The sequence below is a fragment of the Prionailurus bengalensis genome, chromosome X, assembly GCF_016509475.1.
Source record: "Prionailurus bengalensis isolate Pbe53 chromosome X, Fcat_Pben_1.1_paternal_pri, whole genome shotgun sequence".
NCBI classification, from domain to species: Eukaryota; Metazoa; Chordata; class Mammalia; order Carnivora; family Felidae; genus Prionailurus; species Prionailurus bengalensis.
In genome coordinates this window covers 28,356,501-28,379,332 of record NC_057361.1, presented here as the reverse complement: position 1 = coordinate 28,379,332, position 22,832 = coordinate 28,356,501, and the positions used below count along the sequence as shown (strand labels likewise).

At 38.0% G+C, this 22,832-nt stretch overlaps 1 protein-coding gene across 6 annotated transcripts in view; it reads left to right on the top strand.

Annotated features, from left to right (window-relative positions):
* The window catches only part of DMD (dystrophin), a 2,018,590-nt gene that overhangs the window by 558,194 nt on the left and 1,437,564 nt on the right, over nt 1-22,832 (top strand). For all 6 annotated transcript variants that reach the window (XM_043570319.1, XM_043570321.1, XM_043570317.1 and 3 more), the window contains exon 12: nt 7,564-7,714. In XM_043570319.1, coding sequence (XP_043426254.1) covers nt 7,564-7,714 — 151 coding nt within the window. The remainder of the gene's footprint in view (nt 1-7,563; nt 7,715-22,832) is intronic.

Below are 22,832 nucleotides of genomic sequence, written 5' to 3'. Positions count from 1 at the left end.
TCTACTGGTAGTAGCTCGAAGACCAGTGTCCACTGTCAGCCTTTGCAGCCGGATTTTTTTAAGGGATGGTTAGGACTTGGAGGAAAGAGGATGTATTTATTGAGTCAGGGGGGCGCAGGGGTGCCACTGCACAGATGCACATACTACACTTTCAGAAATTCAGAGTGGGAACCGGCCAACAGCGGTGGTGGACGCAGGGGTGGGAAAGGTGGTGCTATCCATGTAACAGTGATGGTGAAAGTTGGACACATTTGAGGTCGTTGGTTTTACTGGATTCTCGGTTTTGAACCTTGCATTTCACACGGTATTCATTATTGAGCGTTGATAAATGTCCCAAACCTTGAGAGCTGAAAACTACTAATGTGCTTCATATGGCCCATTCATTACTGCCATACAACAAAAGCCTTTACGTATGTTTGTATATGCATTACTGAAACTTTCCTTTAAAAAAATCAATATCGCTTTCCTATTTTAAAGCAGGGTGGGGTTCTTTTTGTCGGTTTTGCTTTGCCTAGGATATATCATGCTCTGATTCTTACATTTAGTGAAACATTATAAATATTTAAAATATCTGGTCATTTATTTTACCTTGTCACCATATGTGTGAGGAAAATCGGGTCTCAGTGTATTGTGGTTTCTACCACTAATGTAAACGTTATGCTAAGAGCATTTGTCTCAATAGTAACAACCGTACTTCTCATTTTGGTGAGAACAAAGAACAAAATTATCCATTGATGACAATCGCTATAAAAACCCACTAAATGACCTTTTTTTACCTTCTGTTTTTATATCCTGATAATTACTGATATAAATGAAATGAGGAATAGGTATGAAAATCAGCTCTAAAAAAATAACATCAGTGCGGACAGTACAGCATGATGGCAAAGTAGGCCCGAGGGCCAAACGACCTGAGTCCCAGTTTCCCACCTCCCCTTGTTTGCCCTTTGACCCAGGTATACTTTTGTTTCCCCATCTGTAAATTGGGGCTAAGATCAGTTCCTGCATCATTAGGATTAATTATAGTAACACATCTATTGTCTGACACACGATAAATATAATTTGTTATTCATATATAAAATGATATTTAAATGTCCCAAAGTGTACAAGGTCAAAATGATTATTTAGTAGATAATGTACTCCTTATGTAGTATTATTAATTTATAAATAATTCAGTAAAGACATTTTTATGTGTCCTAAGCCTACCTCCATGCTTCTGGTTCAAGTTAAAGCAACACACTCATTTTCGACCCTGGATATTCACTGGAAGCACCTGGTTGGATTTAAATTGCACTAAATCACCATTTTGTGATAGTTTTAATAAACACCTGCTGTGTAAACATTACCTTCATCGATCACTTTTGTAACAGAGGAAATGAAACAAAAACCTATACAAGGGGGTTAAAATAACTACATATGTAAGTATACTTCAGCCTTCTTGGAACATCTAGCTGTACATAAACAATTTGTGAGCTAAAATCAAAACTCTATAATCTAGTCATTAAAACCATTTTGCTGAGATTTTCAGGCCAACAGTTTGAATAAGGGAATAAATTAATTTTGGTATTTATCAGTGTGATTTTAGTTACAAAATGGCATGCATTTGAAAGTAAAAAGTGCATTAAAAATTCAGTTTCTCTAATTCATACTGGTAGCCCTCCTTAAATCAAATATATAGGTTTTATTGACAGCTTAAATCATGTGATTGTATTGTATTTGCATGTATAACATGCATATTTTAACACCACTGAGGATTCTTTTGTAATTTGTAAATTCACATTAATATTTTACCTCCTTTCATTAGTTGTATTTCTTATTTGAGAATTGCATATAAGCAAGTCATTATGAAGTGTAGGAAATTGGGCCTGAGAACCTAGCTTATTAAATAGTTTAGCCCTCTTGGTAATTTTTTTTAATTTTTTTAATGTTTATTTCTGAGAGATAGAGACAAGTGTGAGCAGGGGAGGGCCAGAAAGAGGGAGACACAGAATCCGAAGCAGGCTCCAGGCTCTGAGCTTTCAGCACAGAGCCCGACGTGGGGCTCAAACCCACAAACCACGAGATCATGACCTGAGCTGAAGTCAGATGCTTACTGACTGAGCCACCCAGGCGCCCCTTCTTGGTAATTTTTAATAGTAAGTCTCTAGGATTTATGAAATCTATACATTTACATATTTATTAGTATATTGCCTACCATATTATTATGTTTTCATAAGTAGTTTTATATATCTTATAATGTATTTCCATAAAGCCCAAGAAACACTAGTTAGACTATAAAATATAGGCTGAGATTTAAGAAAACATGTACAGTTTTGGCATGTATAAATCTGTCTAGAGAACCAAAATTTCAGAAAATCCTATTTATATTTATTGCTAGATAATTTAACTCAGGATATAATTCCTTATAAATATTATGTGACATAATATAATACTATGGATAAAGACTGCCCAGTAAGGATTCCTTGCTATGGTCAAGCCAGTTATCTGTTGGTGTAGACCTGTGCTTTCCAGTATGGCAGCCACTAGCCACATGCATCTTTTTAGTTGCAAATTTAAATTATTATAATTAGATATGGGTAAAAATTCAGTTTCTCATTTACATACACTAGCCATATTTCAAGTGTCCAATAGCCACACGGGGCTGGTGGCTATAGTATTGGATAATGCAGATACACATTTACATTGTTATAAAGATCTATTGGGCAGTACTGGCTAGAGTAGAAATGCTTTTCTACAGTCCAACAAAGTCTCTGTAAAGCAGACTCTATGTTTGCATCAATTTCCTTTATGTTCATAGAGGTATGTCCCTGAAGCAGGGTGTGGAGTGAGAGACAGATCTTCAGTAAAATTATTTGGAAAATGGTATTCCTTAAAATGCTTTTTTACTGCAACTAACAAATAACCCAAATCCAAGTGCCTTATAGTATCATTTCTTAAGGTGTGACCTATGGACCAGCAGCATTGGTATCCCTTGGGCATACAAATGAAGACTCTCAGCCCCTCTCTAGACTTAGAATCCACAGTAGAACATATTCCCCAGGTGATCTGTATGCACATTAAAGTTTGGGAAGCCCTGGTTCAAACCATAAGGATGTCATTGTCTTACATTACAATAAATCCCCTGGTACGATAGCTATACGTTAAGTATATGACTCCATAGTGCCATCAAAATCTGAGGTTCTTTCTTTTTTTTTAATTAGGGTATAATTAACATACAGTGTTGTATTAGTTTCAAGTATACAATAAAATAATCCAACAATTCTATATGTTTCTCAGTGTTCATCAAGCTAAGTGTACTCTTAATCCCCTTCACCTATTTCATCCATCCCCTCACCCAATACCTCTCTGGCAGCTACCGAATTTCTTTTCTTTTCTTTTAAAATATTTAATGTTTAGTTATTATTTTTGAGAGAGAGAGAGAGAGGAGAGAGTGCAAGCGGGGGAGGGGCAGAGCGAGAGGGAGACACAGAATCCGAAGCAGGCTCCAGGCTCTGAGCTGTCAGTGTAGAGCCCGACATGGGGGCTCAAACCCATGAACCGTGAGATCATGACCTGAGCCGAAGTCGGGCGCTCAACTGACTGAGCCACCCAGGTGCCCCACAAATTTGTTTTCTGTATTTAAGAGTCTATTTTTTGGTTTGTCTCTTTCCTTTGTTCGTCTGTTTTATGTCTTAGGTCATTGTATGAGTGAAATCATGTGATAGTTTTCTCTGACTGGCCTATTTCACTTGCCATGATAGTCTCTAGTTCCTTTCAGTTTATTGGTTTTGGTAGCCTCCTTATGTCCTTAAATGATTTTACAATTGGAAGTTGGCTGTAGCAGTTCCCAGCATCATATCCTGACATGCTTCTGCCTCTAGATGTTGTCAGAACTATCTCCAGTCTGGTGCTAGTTTGTTCTAGTTTCACGGTCTTCTCCCTCCATTGCCAGTCACATATTTATCCTTCATTTTCCTTTCGCTTTTACAGGCCTTTCCAAATGACCACCTGAAAACCATAAAATGAAACCAAGGAGAAAGCAAACTGTTTTCTTGCCCATGGGTGGTAGATTTTTATTTTATGAATTTGACAAATGTCCCTAATTTATTGGCATCTTTAGAATGTTAGTTGGAAATGTGGAATTTCTTTTTCACTTTAATAATATTTTAAATTGAACAATATGAAATTGTCATTTTCATGGAATGAAAACTCATGTATTAGCAGCTTCATATGACCCAACCTAACATAAAGAAGGAAGGTAAGTCCATAAAGAAGGAAGATAAGTCAAAGTTAAGAGCACAGACTTGGGTCACAGATAGTTTAGCATTTATATACTGTCTTAGCTTGTCACTGAGACAACTTGGGCAAGTTCTTTAACCTTCCCGAATTCCATTGTCCTCAGAAATAAAAGAATAATGGTATTATCTACCTCAGTAAGTGATAATGAAGACCAAATGTAATTATTCGGTGTTTTTCAAACATGTCAGTCATGTTCCACCTTCACAATTTCATTCATATCTGCACTCTTCTTTTTAAAAAAATGTTTATTTAGTTTGAGAGCGAGGTTGCGAGCCACAGAGGGGCAGAGAGAGAGGGAGAGATAGAATTGCAAGCAGGGTCAGCATCAAGGCTTGATCTCAACACGGGGCTTGATCTCAAGACCATGAGATCTTACCTGCGATGAAATCAGGAGTCAGACACTTATAACTGTCTGAGCTACCCAGTTGCCCCTGCACTTTTATTATTTTTAAGACTCCTTCTTAAAATAATTATCTTTACTTAGCTTCATCCTAAACTGTTTGATTTTATATACGCATTGAAGTTATATGTAGACTCCCTGTATGTACGTGTATATACATACACATGCATATATTGTTCAGCCATATAGATATATGCCAAGACATACTAAAATAATTTCATAAGTTTTCCCTTTTGCCATGAAAATCATTCTGCAAAGCACAAATAGATCTCATTCCATCATTTAGGATCCACTGAAATAGTGCATTTTATGGTTACTAACAGTTATCACACGAAAAGTGTTGAATACATGTTAACCAATATAGTTAAAAATTTATTTTAAAGATATTTTCACCCAAGGGGTAGTTATCTCCCACCCCTTTCTAAAGTTACCCCTTCTTCTACCACATTTAAAAAAGGGGCATTTGTGTTGCAAAGGCTTCTAAACAGGCTTCTGATAGCAGTGCCTCCTAGTGGTTGTTTCTGTCTCTGCTCAGGCATTGCCAGGAGCCCCTGTTCATTCACTTCCCTGCTGCTCATTCTGAGAACTCTGGCTTGCGATTCACCTGCATATATTGAGGCTGTCTATTTGCAGGCTTCAGTGAGCAGAGGAAGCATAGCACCTTTTACCACCTATTAACTTATTCCATATAACGCCTGCACGGAAAGCAGTAAATAGTGACCAGACATTACTGAATAATTAAGAGTTTCTAAAGTAGCAGCCTTGGGAAAGCAAAAACATTTTTGAACATTATAGTGAAAATAATTATTCTTAGGGCCGTCTGAGTGGCTCAGTCGGTTGAGCATTCAATTTTGGCTCCAGTTGTGATCTCATGGTTCATTCGAGCCCCACATCAGGGTCCGTGCTGTCAGCACAGAGCCTGCTTCGGATCCTCTGTCCGCCCACCCCCCCCACCCCCCCGCCGCCGCCCTCTTTGCCTCTCCCCCACTGGCACTCTCCATCTCAAAAATAAACATTAAAAAATTGTTCTTAAAGGCCAGAGGAAAGCCATACAAAGTTCACTCTTCCCAGAGGCTTCCCCACAGGGACATCCTACTCACTAGGAGTTTCCAGCATAGGTGTGGAATTCAGTGAATATCTGTTGAATGAAATGTCTGTCTAAAAGTTTACAAAAAAGGAAGTAAATATTTTAAAATTAAATTGCTTCTTAACTCGAACAATGTGTGTTGTAATAGTTCTTCAAGTATAAATAACACTGTGGGAATTTTTCTTCAGTTTTTGAAAGGTGAGATTTGTATCTTAATGTAAAGACAAACAGGGCAGGAAACACAACAAAAGTAAAGAGTGATATTGTAGCTAATTCTCATGAAATCTTATTCTCGGGTCAGTTCTCAAGGGGTAGACTGAACCAATAAAGTGAATGATTTATATACTTTACAATGTAAGGATGATATTCTTTAAGAGGCTTGAACTAGCATCTTTGAGTTTTTGCTTTTACTTAAATGGGTGCTTCTTCATTTATGTTACTTCTCATAAAAAGAAGATGACTGCCTTTTTTGCTTGATAAATGAAAGCTTATTCTCATAGGCTTTTGACTGCAGTGTGCCTCAGTGAACATGTGTCTGTGAAAGGTAAAAGATCAGTAAATGGTGAAATCTAAATTATATTAAATCCTCAACTATGTGTGTATTTTGTGTGTTTAAACCTGCTGACTAGTGGAAATTTCTGGTAGAAATTTTATAAATCACAATAGTAAATTCCTAATTCAAATTATGTCTTCTTTATTAGTGTTATAAGATTAATGTTCAGCATACTGTAGTTTCCTAAAAATGCTTTAAACCTGTCTTCATGAAGAACATTTACTTCAAAATAGGTATTAACACTTCTCATTTGAGTCTCCTATTTTTATTGTATGGATAAAATAACCTGTTTTAATTTTCATCCTCACCATGCAGATAAGCAAGATGTTGTCCCTTGTCCCTGATGCTGGCAATCTAATTGAGAAGGTTTAAGTTGGTTTTAGGGCATATAGCCAGGCTTTAAATTCATTACCCAGCCCACTGTTGTTTACATCTTTGTAAACTTATCTGTGTCACTTATCAATTTCTGCATAACAAATGTCTCTAAATCTTAGTGGCTTAACACAATACTTTATAATTACATCATGATTCTGTAGAGCAGGGATGTGGCCAGGGTTCATCTCGGTGGTTGTTCTGCAATTGTGATATGGCTGAGGTCACTCTTTGGCCTGCATTCAGCAGGAGGCTCAACTTTTAAGATAGCATTTTATCCTCTAGAGTCACTTACAACATGGCCTCTCATCATTCAGGAGTGTAGCCTGGTCTTCTAACACCATGGCAGATGGGTTCTGAGACAGAGTATAAATGCTTCCTTGTTCCCTTACAGCATCTATACTTGGAACTCGTAGAGTGTCACATCTGCCATGTTCCGTTGGTCAAAACAAATCACAAGGCTAGTCCATATTCGTGAGGATGGGAAGTAGATTCTGGGGCAGAGTGGCAAAAAATTTGTGGCCATCTTTAATCACCATACATATTAAAATAATGGAGGTCTAAATGAACCATTTCCAGGATATGCTGTTAGTTCAATTATCAGAGATGGGTCACACTTTACTTAACATGTTCACATTTAGTTAGTTGTGTGAAACTTTCTAAAACTCAAGATGTATGAACTATAATAAGCCGGAGAAAGAATAACTTCAGTAGTGATTAATCATGGGCTCTGCTTCTCTTCTTAATGTCTATTAGATGCCAAACAATGTGAACATGCCATAGATTAAAACATCAACAGTTTGATCTTCTAGGTTTAATAATAATAAGTAAAGTTATTTTGATAGAGGTAGTAATAGACATCGTTCACATTTTCAGCTTACATAAAGTTCTAATGGATCTTCAGAATCAGCAACTGAAAGAGTTAAATGATTGGCTAACTAAAACAGAAGAGAGAACAAGGAAAATGGAGAAAGAGCCCCTTGGACCTGATATTGAAGACCTAAAACGCCAAGTACAACAACATAAGGTTAGTATATTTAATGCTGTTTGCTTTCTTCTGGACAACAAACTCTGTGTATACATATGTGTTTTATATGCACACATTTATACATATATCAGGGTTTACAGGTAGGAAAGAATTAAAGCTTCAGTTAAGAAGAGTTTGAGAGTCATTTTTACCTAATATTTTCTGAAACGTTTGTGTTTTTCAAATGTGGCATAATTAGGCTTTTCATATTTGAAAAAATATCAAATGCGTTCCTGGAGGACAACAACACTGGATATGTGATTTATTAAAGTTTTGGTTTCTTGGAAGAGGGACTCTGTAGGGATTACTTGCAATGCAAATTTAACTAATAAGGCATGATTTTTTTGTACGTTTTTACCTTCAGTTCAGAAAGTCTTAGAACAGGCGAAGTTTGATTAAAATGAACATCTGTAACATTGCTTTTCCATGAAATACAGAATCTATTATTTGCAATACTTCCATCGTATCTTTTTTCAGTTTATTGGTATATTTACAAGTTATGCTCTTTGGTCGCCAAAAAGCATTTGTTGTTTCTGTGAGTAGGATTTCTCCAGGTTTCTTTTTTTTCTTCAGTATCCATTTTTTAAATTCAGATAAAATTGACATTTAACATAATACACATTTTAGGTATATGATATAATGATTCAAAAAGCTGTTTACTCTGTGAAATGATCAGAATAAGTCTAGTTACCATTCCTTACCATACGGAGTTGTACATTTTTTTATTTTGTGATGAGAACTATAAAGATGGACCCTCACAGCAACTTTCAAACATGCACTACAATATTACTGACTGTCGTACCAGGCTGTACATTGCATACAGATGATTTACTGTTTTAGAAGTGGAAGTTTGTCCCTCAGCCATTTTGCCCACCTCCTCACCCCTCTCCCCTCTGGCATGTACCATTTAGTTCTCTTTATCTGTAAGATTTGTTTTTTTTTTTTCTATCTTCTTCATAGAAGTGGAATCATATGGTATTTGTCTTTCTCTGTATGACTTACTGCACTTAGCTTAATACCCTCAAAGTACATCCATGTTGTCACAAATAGCAAGAATTCATTTTTTATGTCTGAGTATATCGCAGTATGTATATATGTATGTATAAATACATACACACACACACGCATGCCACATCTTCTTTACTCATCCATCAGTGGACACTGAAGTTGTTTCCATATCTTGGCTATTGTAAATAATGCTGCAGTGAACATAGGAGGACATATATCTTTTTGATTTATTGTTTTCATTTTGTTTTGATAAACACCCAGAAGTGGAATTGCTGGATCATATGATAGTTCTATCTTTAGTGTTTTGAGGAAACTTCATGCTGATTTTCATAGCGGTTACATAAACTTACTTTCCTAACCACAGTGGACAAGGTTATTTTTTTCTCCACATCCTCCCCAACACTTGTTATTTCGTGTTTTTTTCTTTTCTTTTCTTTTCTTTTCTTTTCTTTTCTTTTCTTTTCTTTTCTTTTCTTTTCTTTCCTTTCCTTTTCTTTTCTTTTTTTGATAATAGCCATTCTAACAAATGTGAAGTGAGAGCTCATTATGGTTTTCATTTCCATTTCCCTGATGATTAGTGATGTTGAGCATCTTTTGATGTGCCTATTGGAAAAATGTCTATTCAGATCGTTTACCTATTTTAAAATCTGATTGTGTTTTTGTTGTTGAGTCGTTTAAGTTCTTTATATATTTTGGATATTAACCCCTTGTTGGGTATATGATTTCCAAATATCTTCTCCCATTCATTAGGTTATTCTTTTCATTATGTTGATGGTTTCCTTTGCTGTGCAGAAGCTTTTTGGTTTGATGTAGTCCCACTTGTTTATTTTTGCTTTTATTACCTTTGCTTTTAGAGTCAAATCCAAAAAAAAAATCATCACCAAGACTGCTGTAATGGAGTTTACCACTTATGTATTCTTTTAAGAGTTTTATGGTTTCAGTTCATACATCAAGTCTTAATCCATTTTGAGTTAATTTTGGTGTATGGTATAAGTGTTGTCTAGTTTCATTTAAATGTGGCTCTGCCCTTTTTTCAACACCATTTATCGAAGAGGGTGGCCTTTCTTCATTGTACGTTCTTGCCTCCTTTGTTGTAAATTAACTGACCACATATGCATCATTTATTTCTTGGATTTTTATTATAGTCCCTCAATCTGTGTGTGTGTGTTTTATGCCCAAACCGTACTGTTTTGATTATTATAGCTTTGTAATATAGTTTGTAATCAGAGAAGATCACGCTTCCAGCTTTGTTCTTCTTTGTCAACATTGCTTTGGCTACTCAAGTCTTTTATGGCACTGTACAAATTTTAGGATTGTTTGTTCTAGTTCTGTGAAAAATGCCGTAGGAATTTAGATGTGGGTTGCGTTGAATCTGTAGATTGCTTTGGTTATATGGACATTTTCATAATACTAATTCTTCCAAGTCATGAGCATGAAATATCTTTCCATTTATTTGTGTCTTCTTCAGTCTTTCATCAATATCTTGTAGTTTTTAGTATATAGATCTTTCACCTCCTAGGTTAAATTTATTCCTAGGCACTTTATTCTTTTTGAAGCAATTGTAAACTGGGTTGTTTTCTTAATTTCTCTCTTGGATAGTTTGTTGTTCCTGTGTATAAACACATTTTTGTATAATGTTATTGTATCCTGCAATTTTACTATATGTATTAGTTCTAACAGTTTTCAGTGGAGTCTTTAGGATCTTGTGTGTTTAAAGTCATGTTGCCGGCAAATAGTGACAGTTATTTCTGAGTTGGAATTTTGAAAGTGCTTCATTCTAATAGCCATTATAAAACTAGCTCTGGGTTTTACTATAGGAACAAGAGCTTGCTCAGTCCATCAAGAAACACACACACACACACACACACACACACACACAGAATAACCTTCATAATTGGTCCAGAGTAGGCTTGCCAAATCTGGGAAATAAAAATCCAAGAAACCTAGTTAAATTTGCATTTCAGATAAGCAATAAATACTGTTTTAGTGGAAGTATGTCCCAAATTATTCACTGTTTATCTGAAATTGAGATCTTAGTTAGCATCCTGGATTTTATCTGACAACTCTATTTAGGATTCTGTGGTTCTTGGATTCATGGCTTTGAAAGGAAATATCTGCTCCTTCAACTCATTCCTGCTAAATCTGCATCTCGCTCAAGTTTATTGTCTCTTTTTATAACATTTTTCAGAGGTAGCTTGGAAGTTATTCTTTACAGATGCAAGATACTGTTCCTTCTAAGTCGCAGAGTTCTTTTCTTATGTAATGAGCTTCTGATTCAATAACAAACAAGGCTGGCCTTCGCTTTTGCCGCCCTCACAGCCATTTTGGCCATAGCAGTTTACAGTGGAGCAGTATGGAGACAGCTATAGCTATGGTAATCCAGGTACTCTGCACCCAGGGGGAAAAAAAATAAAACATCAACTGTATTCTAATTTTCATGTGAAAGTTGTCATGAAAAGAGGCTAATTTGTCACATAGGTTTTTTTTTAACGTTTATTTATTTTTGAGACAGAGAGAGACAGAGCATGAATGGGGGAGGGGCAGAGAGAGAGGGAGACACAGAATCTGAAGCAGGCTCCAGGCTCTGAGCCATCAGCCCAGAGCCCGACGCGGGGCTCGAACTCACGGGCTGCGAGATCGTGACCTGAGTTGAAGTCGGATGCTTAACCGACTGAGCCATCCAGGCACCCCTGTCACATAGGTTTTAAGTGAACATCTGATAAAGAACTTAGATCCAGTGCTAGATGTCAAACTGGACCGCATTTTATGTGTGGATCATGCACTCCTATTGCAGACACTATGCAACCCTCTTCCCCTTGGCCTGCTCTGGAAGTGTCATGCAGACAGTTTCTGTATACACTAATGGCTTCTCTGTGTCTGAAGACATTTGCTGCCACAAGAGAGTCTCAGCTAGTTTGGGGGTGGGAAGGAAGCAGAGTTAGTGCTGAGAGCTTCCATTAATTAACCCACGAGGAATGGGAGATGATGGATAAATGCCCAAGAATCCTTGGCCCATGGTAGGCCAATCCCAAGGTGTTTCTTAATTCCCACAATCTCTCAAAGGTGTCCCAGCAAGACTGGGCCGAGGTGTCCATGAGGTAAACTGCCTCACATTCTCATTCATAATGCCTCCTGAGATCACTTCCCAATTAAACTCTTTGCACCTAAATCCTTGGTTCAAGATTGGTTTGCGAAAGAACTCAACGTGACAGCCTTCTTACCTGGAGGCCAGAGTACTATCCAGCTTTGACACTAAATAAATGTGTAGTTTTCATAAGGGTCACCTTGGGGGCTCAGTCAGTTAAGTGTCTGACCCTTGATTTTGTCTTGGGTCATGATCTCACGGTGAGGTCAAGCCCCGAGTCCGGCTCTGCGCTGACAGCACAGATTCTCTCTCTCCCTTGTCTCTGCCCCTCCCCTGCTAGTGTGCTCTCTCTCCCTCTCTCTCTCACAAAATAAATAATCTTTAAAAAAAGTAATTACTTTTTCTCATGTTCTCCATATCTTCACATTGGAAATAATACTGGTTTTAATTTTTCTGTTGGTTTTAGAATGTGAGGCTTTTTAGGAAAGGGCAAGAGTAAGGCTGGTAACATCAGAGGGAATGATGTTGACACTGGATCTCTGTAGTATGAGGAAGCCAGGAGGGATTCCAAAAGAGAAATGGCAGAATAATAAGAGAAAGCCTGACAATTGATAAGAATCTTTTTTACTTGGAGCAATTATGGGGAGAAGAAAATGATTTAAGAAAATGAAACAATTTATAAAGGAGTTAAATTTATCTATCTATCTATCTATCTATCTATCTATTTATTTAAAGTTTTTATTTAAATTCCAGTTCACAGGCAGTATAATATTCGTTTCATGTGTACAGTATAGTGATTCAGCACTTCCACAGAGCACCTGGTGCTCCTCAGGACAGGTGCACTCCTTAATCCCCATCACCTGTTTCACCCATCCCCCACCTCCCTTCTGATAACCATCCATTTGTTCTCTGTAAGTGAATTTATTTAAACTTTCTAATGTTTATTTATTTTTGAGAGAGAGACAGAGAGAGAGAGAGAGACAGAGAGACCCAGAGCATGAGCGAAAGAGGAGCAGAGAGTGGAAGACACCAAATCTGAAGCAGGCTCCAGGCTCGGTGCTGACAGCTCGGGGCTCAAATCCAGGAACCAGAAGATCATGACCTGAGCCCGAGGCAGACACTTAACCAACTGAGCCACCCAGGCGTCCCAGTAGTTGAATTTATTTAAATGGGTAACATATATTCTCTTAAAAGTACATACTTAAAAGGAGTATGTTTTTTTGTTGTTATTATTCTTGCCATGTTTCATAAAACAGAAAAAGATAAATGTTCTTTCTTGAAGTAACTGAGTCCAAACTAAAGCCTGATTTAAGTAGTCATCAATTCGCTTTGCAGCTTTTCTTCCCAAGAATTGTAGGTGAATGAAAATAAGGCAATTTCCCGTGACAACCAAATACATCAGCAACCCTAGTAGTCGAGGAAAGCAACTCCACCCAGCTGCATCGCCACACTTGTCACCTAAGATAACATGTAGGGTTGTTAGCTATGTATAGATAGACATCACATTCTTTAGTCATCTTCCTTCTTTTTCTAAGAGATGATTACAGATGACAAATCAAAGAAAAGACACAGATTTTGTGGCCCGGAATCCATTTAAATTCTACTCAGGTCAGAGGCCTCTGCCTGGTTCTTTCTCTTTCTGTATCCCATTCTCCCTACTTCGCTCCCTCCCTCCCTCTCTCCCTCTGTTGGAGGCCAGAAAAAGAAAAGTTGGCGAGCCTTGCAACTACACCATGGATATCACAGATACGCTTCTCTGTGTTCTGTGACAGGACCTTTTGCCATCTCCATTTGTACAGCATTTTATTACAAGGCAGGCTAGAAATGCAACTACTGTACAATGTCATGGAGATAAGTCACTTGTGTGGAATCTGCCAATTAGGCAAGGCAAAACAATCAAACCTCTGTTGGTGGTTACCGTTAAATGTAGCCAAAGTGTTAACTCTGGGTAAGTGGGAAAAGTGGAGTGTGTCACAGAATTTGGAAAAACCAGTTGGTCTTCAAGGCTTTTGCTTTGGGGAGAGCATTTATAGGTTGACTTCAGATCTGAGTCACCCAAAAGTTATTCTCTTGGGAATGAGTAAATTGAACTTCTCCTTCCCTTTGCAAAGGCACATGGCGGAAATAATTCTGGTGGGTTATTTTTGTCTTAAGGGACAGACTATGATGTTGATAAGGAATGAGGGTTTCCCTTGAAGGAGTGACAGTATTATTGAGGAGTCATAGTGTGTTGTGGGCTTGGACCTTGATTAATGGGAAGGAAGTTTGCTCTTTTGGGGGGGGTCTTTTCATCAAAAGGAAAGTATTTGACTGAGGAACCTTTTGTCTCAAAGCACAGTCAGACTGAGATGTAGTTGAAGGCTTAGTTTACTGGCCAAGTTTCCAATTCTTCTGAGAGATTTAGACTTTTTGTTTTTACCTACAATGGCTTAGTAACAGCGTCAACAAAATCCTTACCATACTAGTTATTAGAATCTGCAGATGTAAATATGACATGTGCTCTACACTCCTACTTCGTTGAATGTTCCGTGTTAACTACTGATGAATACAAATTAAATAGTCTTTTAGAAGCTCAGTCACTTATCCTTTGCTTGCAGCTTAGTTAATCTCAAGCATTTGGGTTGCCAAGATTGTAAAATACCCTCTTCTGGTGACCTTTAAAATGATCTAGATGTGCATATAATGGGGAAGTTTTAAGTGTAATCCGGCTAAAGGACTTGGCATTTCATTTTATCCCATCGCATTCTGTTCCATATCATTGAACAAACCTCATTAAAGCATTATATGCTGTGAAGAATATAGAGATTGACTATATATATGGAATCTTTCTCAGGAAAGTCACATGTTAGTACAGCAGATAAAGACACAGAAAACAAGTGACCGTTGTACAAGGCAGAATATGGCAAATGACTTGAGAATATTAAAAACAGTGACTTCTTTGAGCAAAGGAAATGACGTGGCAGAAATGTAGGGTGTATGTCACTTGCCTGGATCATGTGTTGCACTATCTTCAGTGCTAAAAGACTACATACAACCTGATCATGAAGGGTCTTGAACTCAAGACTCAGGCATTTGGAGTTACACTATCAGTAATAGGTAGCTAGTATTGATGAGAAACTAAAGAGTGGTTGTTTAGGAAAATTTATCTTAATTTTTTAGGAAGATATGTCTTATAAGATAAACCAGAGCACAGATGAATAGGAGGCCAGAAGATATGTTAGGAAGGTAGTGCAGACAGTATATAGAACCTGAATGGAGTCATGTCAGTGAAAATTGTTAATAGGTATAAGGAACATTTTGGAAATCAACAGCACAAGCAGCGGGACTAAATGTAGGAAATGAGCAAAGGGCTTGAAATAATAGATTGTGAGACTGGGCAATTAGGAAGCCAAAATTGGGTAAGAAAAGAATAGACAGTATTAAGTAGAAATGCAGTATTTGGAAGGAGGAGGCAGATTCTGAAAAGCCTCAGAATGCCATGGAATCAAGTAGTGCTTTTAGTGTCTAGTTAGCTCTCCTCAATCTTTAGTAAGATTATAAGTACATTATTAATTACTGCTATGAAATTCCAATTTATTTCCTTTTACCCTTATAAGTGATTAATGAATGTTTGATGGCTATCACAGTAAAAATAAACAATATAATCAGGAAAAAATACTATGCTACAACCAGAGAACCAGATAGACCTCTTCTGATTTCTCCACTGCCTAGCCAAATACTTAGTACATAATTGATGCTCAATAAATGTTTTTTTTTTGTAGCAGATGCTTTAAATTATTTTGACTAGTTCTCTTCCACACGGAAGCCTGATCATTGCTTCCTTCCTTGCAGACACATAAATCTGACAAGTTAAATAAAGAAAAAAAATTGTGAGTAGGGGCAAGGAAACAACTTACAGGTGAGGAAGGAAAACATCCATAAAGCAGTTTATGTGGAGATATAATCCCTGATGCCCTCTCACTACCTCTCACATTTGTTCTTCTATCCCTGTTTCATTTCCTGTTAAAATATGTTAATGGTTGTAACCCTGGCATCTTCATAAATAGCGCAGAAGATGCCACCAGGAGTCATACTTAGGTATGTGTGTTGAAATGAAACTTGTAACCCTTGCTTATGCAGAAAAGGAAGTCCATTTGATGGAATCACATTTTTAGCTGGATACCTGCCACAGGATGGTCAGTTCATGAGGAATATATGCAGACTCCACCAGCTGGACAAACTATACTGTCTGTAATCATAAGACTCTGTTCTTAAATTTATGTGCAAAATTCTGGTGGTGTGAGTCACATTTAACCTGATAGAATTTTTTTTATGAAATTTATTGACAAATTGGTTTCCATACAACACCCAGTGCTCATCCCAAAAGGTGCCCTCCTCAATACCCATCACCCACCCTCTCCTCCCTCCCACCCCCCCATCAACCCTCAGTTTGTTCTCAGTTTTTAAGAGTCTCTTATGCTTTGGCTCTCTCCCATTCTAACCTCTTTTTTTTTTTCCTTCCCCTCCCCCATGGGTTCCTGTTAAGTTTCTCAGGATCCACATAAGAGTGAAAGCATATGGTATCTGTCTTTCTCTGTATGGCTTATTTCACTTAGCATCACACTCTCCAGTTCCATCCACGTTGCTACAAAAGGCCATATTTCATTGTTTCTCATTGCCACGTAATATTCCATTGTGTATATAAACCACAATTTCTTTATCCATTCATCAGTTGATGGACATTTAGGCTCTTTCCATAATTTGGCTATTGTTGAGAGTGCTGCTATGAACATTGGGGTACAAGTGGCCCTATGCATCAGTACTCCTGTATCCCTTGGATAAATTCCTAGCAGTGCTATTGCTGGGTCATAGGGTAGGTCTATTTTTAATTTTCTGAGGAACCTCCACACTGCTTTCCAGAGCTGCTGCACCAATTTGCATTCCCACCAACAGTGCAAGAGGGTTCCCGTTTCTCCACATCCTCTCCAGCATCTATAGTCTCCTGATTTGTTCATTTTGGCCACTCTGACTGGCGTGAGGTGATACCTGAGTGTGGTTTTGATTTGTATTCTGCTGATAAGGAGCGACGCTGAACATCTTTTCATGTGCCTGTTGGCCATCCGGATGTCTTCTTTAGAGAAGTGTCTATTCATGTTTTCTGCCCATTTCTTCACTGGGTTATTTGTTTTTCGGGTGTGGAGTTTGGTGAGCTCTTTATAGATTTTGGATACTAGCCCTTTGTCCGATATGTCATTTGCGAATATCTTTTCCCATTCCGTTGGTTGCCTTTTAGTTTTGTTGGTTGTTTCCTTTGCTGTGCAGAAGCTTTTTATCTTCATAAGGTCCCAGGAATTCACTTTTGCTTTTAATTCCCTTGCCTTTGGGGATGTGTCGAGTAAGAGATTGCTACGGCTGAGGTCAGAGAGGTCTTTTCCTGCTTTCTCCTCTAAGGTTTTGATGGTTTCCTGTCTCACATTTAGGTCCTTTATCCATTTTGAGTTTATTTTTGTGAATGGTGTGAGAAAGTGGTCTAGTTTCAACCTTCTGCATGTTGCTGTCCAGTTCTCCCAGCACCATTTGTTAAAGAGGCTGTCTTTTTTCCATTGGATGTTCTTTCCTGCTTTGTCAAAGATGAGTTGGCCATACGTTTGTGGGTCTAGTTCTGGGGTTTCTATTCCATTCCATTGGTCTATGTGTCTGTTTTTGTGCCATAACCTGATAGAAACTTTAAGGACTTTTTGCCCTCTGGTCTCAATCATAGGCTAAATTAGTTCTGGTTGGCCCTTTTTTAAAGCTGGCCTTAGTAGGTGATGGGTATTGAAGAGGGCATCTTTTGGGATGAGCACTGGGTGTTGTATGGAAACCAATTTGACAATAAATTTCATATATTAAAAAAATAAAGCTGGCCTTACAACTTAATCTTTTTCCCCAGATTCTTACTAAGAAAGGAGAGAGAGGGCCTAGAGACATTACACTTTTTCTTTTTTTACGTTCCATATAGACCTTACTTGACCCTCAAGGGACACAGAATAGGAACCATGGGAGAAAAACATGTATTCTCTCACGTGGGAGAAGATCCCATGACCATCTCAATACAAATATGTTCTAAGAGGGAAAGAAATATGTTCCAAGATAGGAAAGATTTCTGAGAGGAAAGGTAATGAAAGAAGCTAAGACATGAAACACTGTTCTGATGAACATTTATTGCTAAGATAACCCAATCTTAACCCTACTTTCAAAGAGGAAGAACATATACTAGGACCTAACTATTGTCTATATATGTGTATTTTTTTTTAATTTTTCAACGTTTATTTATTTTTGGGACAGAGAGAGACAGAGCATGAACGGGGGAGGGTCAGAGAGAGAGGGAGACACAGAATCGGAAACAGGCTCCGGGCTCTGAGCCATCAGCCCAGAGCCCGACGGGGGGCTCGAACTCACGGACCCCGCGAGATCGTGACCTGGCTGAAGTCGGATGCTTAACCGACTGCGCCACCCAGGCGCCCCTGTGTGTATATTTTTAAAGCTAGCTTTGTAGTAGTGGCCTTTAAAATATAATAGGTTTTGGGGCGCCTGGGTGGCGCAGTCGGTTAAGCGTCCGACTTCAGCCAGGTCACGATCTCGCGGTCCGTGAGTTCGAGCCCTACGTCGGGCTCTGGGCTGATGGCTCAGAGCCCGGAGCCTGTTTCCGATTCTGTGTCTCCCTCTCTCTCTGCCCCTCCCCCGTTCATGCTCTGTCTCTCTCTGTCCCAAAAATAAATAAACGTTGAAAAAAAAATAAAAAATAAAATAAAATATTATAGGTTTAGCAGTGAACCCCAGGAATCTACCCCATAAACCAAGAGCACACTTTACATACTGTATATTAGCCAATTTGACAACAAACTATATTAAGAAAATAAATAAATAAAATATAATAGGTTTAATTCAAGTGTCACCGGAGGGCTAAAACCTGGAAGTCAACTGAGTGCACACACATGCACATACACTTACACACAAGAGTTTAAGTTTCTGTTTATTTGCCTTATGTTGTATAGTTATAGAAAACAGATGTATCTATCTCTTAAGCTTATTTAAGTTATATTAATATCTCTTATACCGAAGCAATACATTATAGACCCTGCAGTCATATTGATTAGGATTAAAACATAGCTCCTGTCACTTGTGAGCTGAATAGCTTTGCATAAGTTACCTAACGATTTTGTGCCTCAGTTGCCCCAACTATGAAATGAGGATGATGTTAATGATAATGATGATATCTACTTTATAGGAATGATAAAAACATTGGAAACATAATTACATAAAAAACACATATAATAATACCTGGTACCCGTAAATATATGAATGGCCTTAAGTGTTATTATAAGATACGACTCCAAACCAAATAAAATTAATTTGTGTGATAATAATATTCTTTTGATATATGGAAGTGGCAAGCTAAAGTGGAAAAGGGCAGTATCACACTTTATGGTCTACAGAGTCGTATATGTATGATACTCAGTTTTAATTTTTTAAAATCTGGTTGAGAGGGGTGCCTGGTTGGCTCAATCAGTTGAGTGTCTGACTTCGGCTCAGGTCTGATCTCACCGTTCATGAGTTCAAAGCCTGAAGTGGGCACTGTGCTGACAGCTTAGAGCCTAGAGCCTGGTTCGGATTCCGTGTCTCCCTCTCTCTGACCCCCTCCCACTCACATTCTGTCTCTCTCTCTCTCAAAAAAAAATAAACATTAAAAAAATTTAAAAAGAAATCTAGTTGAGAAAGCATCTAATTTCCCATCAACAAGCTGTAAACAAGCACCAGATTCCAAGGATAACTTTATATACTAGATAATCCATTAATTAAATTAAAATAACAATAACAACAACAACAATAATGAAATCCATGCTCATGTTCTTTTTTTTTTTTTTTTTTTAACAAATCAAGTGATTCCAGCTAATAGATTACTAATTGGTTCATAAAAATCACTGAATGCTGATTCAATACCATTACATTGCTCAAGATATCATGGCCTTGTTTTAAAGTACATCAGTGCATTGGGGTGACTGAGGGGCTCAGTCACTTGAGCGTCCGACTCTTGATCTTGGCTCAGGTCACGATCCCAGTGGTGTGGGATTGAGTCCAGCTTCAGGCTCCACTCTCAGCATGGAGCCTGCTTGAGATTCTCTTTCTCTCCCTCTGCCCCTCTCCCCTGCTCTCGCTTTATCTCTCTAAAGTAAAAACAAATAAATAAATACATCAGTACATCTACTGAAATATAACTATCCAAGATACCCTAATCTTTGAGACACTAGGTTTATTTTTTTTTATTTTTAATTTCTCCTATAATTCCTCTTTATTAAAAGTTTCTGGCTCTGGGGAGCATAAAGGAAAATAGGGGACTCTGTCACTTAAGGAGTTAGTCTCATGTAAAGTATCTGTTTTTCTGAACCAATGCCAATTAATTTCAGTTCCCTTGAATAGGTAATGCAACATTAATAATGTAAATGAATTATTTACATATATAAAACATTTTAGAATGCATTTAGGGGAAACTTTTTCATAAGAAAGCCACAAAAGATAAGATAATATGAGTTTTAAGAGAATAATTATTCTTGAAAAATATATTTATATATCTTATAACAAAATGCAAGACCATAAATCCATTCTCCTATTAAAAATAAGGTTGAATGTGGCGCTGTGTCTAAGGAATATAAAATTGGTAACTACAGTATACAATAATTTTATGTTTAATAGTTTTGTTATGAACAAAGGATTTCTAGTGGTACAACTGGTAGTCCTCTGTTATTCAATGGAACTACATATTGCAGAGATAATTTATACTGGATACTATTTATTTATTCATTCATTCATTCATTTTGTTTTTTTTAAATTTTTTAATGTTTATTTATTTTTGAGAGAAAGAGACAGAGCATGAGTGGGGGAGGGGCAGAGACAGGGAGACACAGAACTGAAAGCAGGCTCCAGGCTCTGAGCTGTCAGCACAGAGCCTGACGCGGGGCTCGAACTCACGAGCTGTGAGATCATGACCTGAGCCGAAGTCGGACGCTCAACTGACTGAGCCACCCAGGCGCCCCATCATTCATTTATTTTAAAGTTTACTTATTTTGAGAGAGAGAGAGAGAGAGAGACTGAGCAGGGAACAGTCAGAGAGAGATGGAGAGAGAGAATCCCAAGCAGGCTCTGCTCAGCAGGGAGCCCGACACAGGGCTCCGTCCCACGCTGGCGAGATCCTGACCTGAGCTGATAGCAAGTCGGACACTCAACTGACTGAGCCACCCAGGTGCCCCATGGATAATATTTGAGAATCAATTATCAATTAAAGGTCTAGATCACATCTAGTGAGAATGAAAAAACTACTATATCAGACATTTTTATATGACATTCTGTAGTTTCAGTACACTGAGAATATTTAGTAATTAGAAGATATGTGATGTGATGGGGCGCCTGGGTGGCGCAGTCGGTTAAGCGTCCGACTTCAGCCAGGTCACGATCTCGCGGTCCGTGAGTTCGAGCCCCGCGTCGGGCTCTGGGCTGATGGCTCAGAGCCCGGAGCCTGTTTCCGATTCTGTGTCTCCCTCTCTCTCTGCCCCTCGCCCGTTCATGCTCTGTCTCTCTCTGTCCCAAAAATAAATAAACGTTGGAAAAAAAAAAAAAAGAAGATATGTGATGTGATTGTCAAAAGTTTTGGCAATACATACTGATGCCCAGAGGGGCTATTTCCATAGATCTTAGTCGAAGAATTGAATGATATGGTGATGATGTCAGAAATAGAAGAAAATAACCATTTCCTCCCCATGTACCAACTGTAAGCATTGTGGTAGCTGATTCTAATGTATTTTCTCATTTAATTCCAGTTCTAAACCTCTTGGAAAGATTCAAATCCTTAATTCTCTGTTAAATAAATATGCTCAGTGAGGCTAAAGAGTTGCCTAAGGCAACTTAACTAGTAATTGGCACACTGTGGCTTTTCAACTTGACCTGCCTCTCTCACCTCTTTTATTAGATTCCAAGCAAGTTTGACACCAGTGGCTATCCTAGAGGTTAGAGCAAATGCAGAGAGTAGCAAAGATAGGGGGAATTGTGGTGCTTGGTTTCCCTGGCTTGGGAATATCTAGGTGGAAGAGATGGAGAGACTGCATATAAGTCCTCAAACTCAGAGTAAGCATTGGGAAAGACAACACATTAGTGGTGGCCCGGTCTGAAATGCTCAGAATTAAAATGGTTAAGGAAATGATTTTTCAGCATTAGTCCTGCAGCTCTTTCATGAAAATTAGGGCAAGACGAACTACAAAGGGGGCATAGAACAAAATAGGTTTATGATGAGAATGGCAGTAATGTTTGAGCAAGAGTATTCTCTTGCTATCTATCAGTAGACTTCAATATCACATCTGTTTGCTATTAGCCAATCAATGCATATCACTTCCTCTGTGCTGCCCCTGCAAACTTCTACCCCACCCCTCTCTCCCAATATTCCTCTTCTTTTGCATTAATTATTGTCAGGCTAAAGGCATTTTGTAATTATTCATTAGATTTTCTTGGTGTTCACCTTGATCTAACTTCTGATTTCAGTGGTGTAACTATAGGCAGGATGTATGGATACATGCATGCTTACATGGGTTATAGAGGAAGAAGGAAAAGCATGACAATTGAGTACTATTTATTGATTAGGGTATGTCCTTCATGTGCCATGATAAAGCTTTTCTGATCAAGCTCATTTTTTAGCAATGAGCTTACTACATCAGTTACTTTAAAACTACTGATATTAATATCTTGTAAATAATTTGGGAGTTAAAGACTTACTTATGGATTTAAAAATTATTTTGTATATTTCCAGATCCTAAAAGTTAGCTGTAACTTCAGTTCTTGGATTTCCAAAACCACATCCCTTTCTGTACTCATAATACCTATTAGAGGATGATAGACAGCATGAATTAGATGAGGGTGAATTAGGTGTCTCTTGAGTTCTTGCGGTATGGTTTAAGGTGTTTGTTTTGAGAGCACCTGGGTGGCTTAGTAGGTTAAGTGTCCGACTCTTGGTTTCAGCTC